Below are 952 nucleotides of genomic sequence, written 5' to 3' on the forward strand. Positions count from 1 at the left end.
CCCGCAGCACTTCCCGGGCAGATTGTCCCCTGTCCTGCACCCACCTCCCACCCTGTGGAGGGGCGGTGAGAGGACCCACCTGCGGGCGGTAGGTCTCAAGTGTCGATGCACTTGAGTTTTGCTGGGTGCGTGTTAATGCAGGAGAAGAAATACAGTTACATGTGTGCACATATGTGCATGTTTGTGCACATATGAGTATGCTTGCACAAGTGCGTGTTTGTGTGTGCTTGTGTGTGCACGAGTGCGTGCACATATTGTGCATGTGTGTGCACGTGTGCTTTGCATGTACGTGGCGGGGTAAACAGTCGGGTGTAACGTGCTTCCTGGCGGCTCCCCTGCAGCCCCCTGAGCCCCGGCGAGGGCGTCACGGTGTTCTTCCACGCCATCCTCTCCAAGGACTTCAACTTCGACCCCGACCAGCACCGGCTGTTCATCCGGGGCGGAGAAGAGCTGGGGACGCCAGGATGGAGGCTCAACGTGTGCGAGCTGCACGCCGCCAAGTGAGTGCCCATCTGTGAAGTGCTTGTTAGCGAAGGTGGTGGCATTCGTTTTGAGCAGCTCTTCCCCTCGACGAGCTTGCCCTGCGTCCCCAGGCCCTGCTGCCGCCCGGCAGTCCCGTCTGGGGACCAGCCGGCGTCCAGGCGTAGCTCTTGCCTGCGCTCCACACCGAGTTTCAGAAGAACGAAGACTTCCGGGAGGCTTTCCCGATGACCGGGCCGTGTCCCCTCTGTTCTCAGAATCCTGGACCCGCACGGGGTCCTCGTGGAAGGCAGCGCCGTGCTGCCCAAGCAGCTGCTGGACCGGCCCGCGCCCTACAAGTACGTGGTCGTGAACAGCAAGGCCACGCTGTACGAGTTCATCTACAAGCAGCAGGACAAGGAGAGCAAGCAGCCCGTCAACCGCTGCCTGCACCTGCGGTCGGCGCTGCTGGGCTCCGGAGGTGGGGCCCGGG

General features: G+C 62.1%; 1 protein-coding gene across 1 annotated transcript in view; it reads left to right on the top strand.

Moving 5' to 3' along the window:
- Positions 1 to 324: 324 nt before the first annotated feature.
- Positions 325 to 952, top strand: part of RNF213 (ring finger protein 213) — a gene marked incomplete at its 5' end in the record, with an annotated part of 65,748 nt that continues 65,120 nt past the window's right edge. The window contains 2 exon segments of the mRNA XM_014528383.1: positions 325 to 500; positions 738 to 940. Of these exon segments, the coding sequence (XP_014383869.1) occupies positions 325 to 500; positions 738 to 940 (379 nt within the window).

Source organism: Myotis brandtii, unplaced genomic scaffold (assembly GCF_000412655.1).
Source record: "Myotis brandtii unplaced genomic scaffold, ASM41265v1 scaffold632, whole genome shotgun sequence".
In the NCBI taxonomy this organism is placed as follows: domain Eukaryota; kingdom Metazoa; phylum Chordata; class Mammalia; order Chiroptera; family Vespertilionidae; genus Myotis; species Myotis brandtii.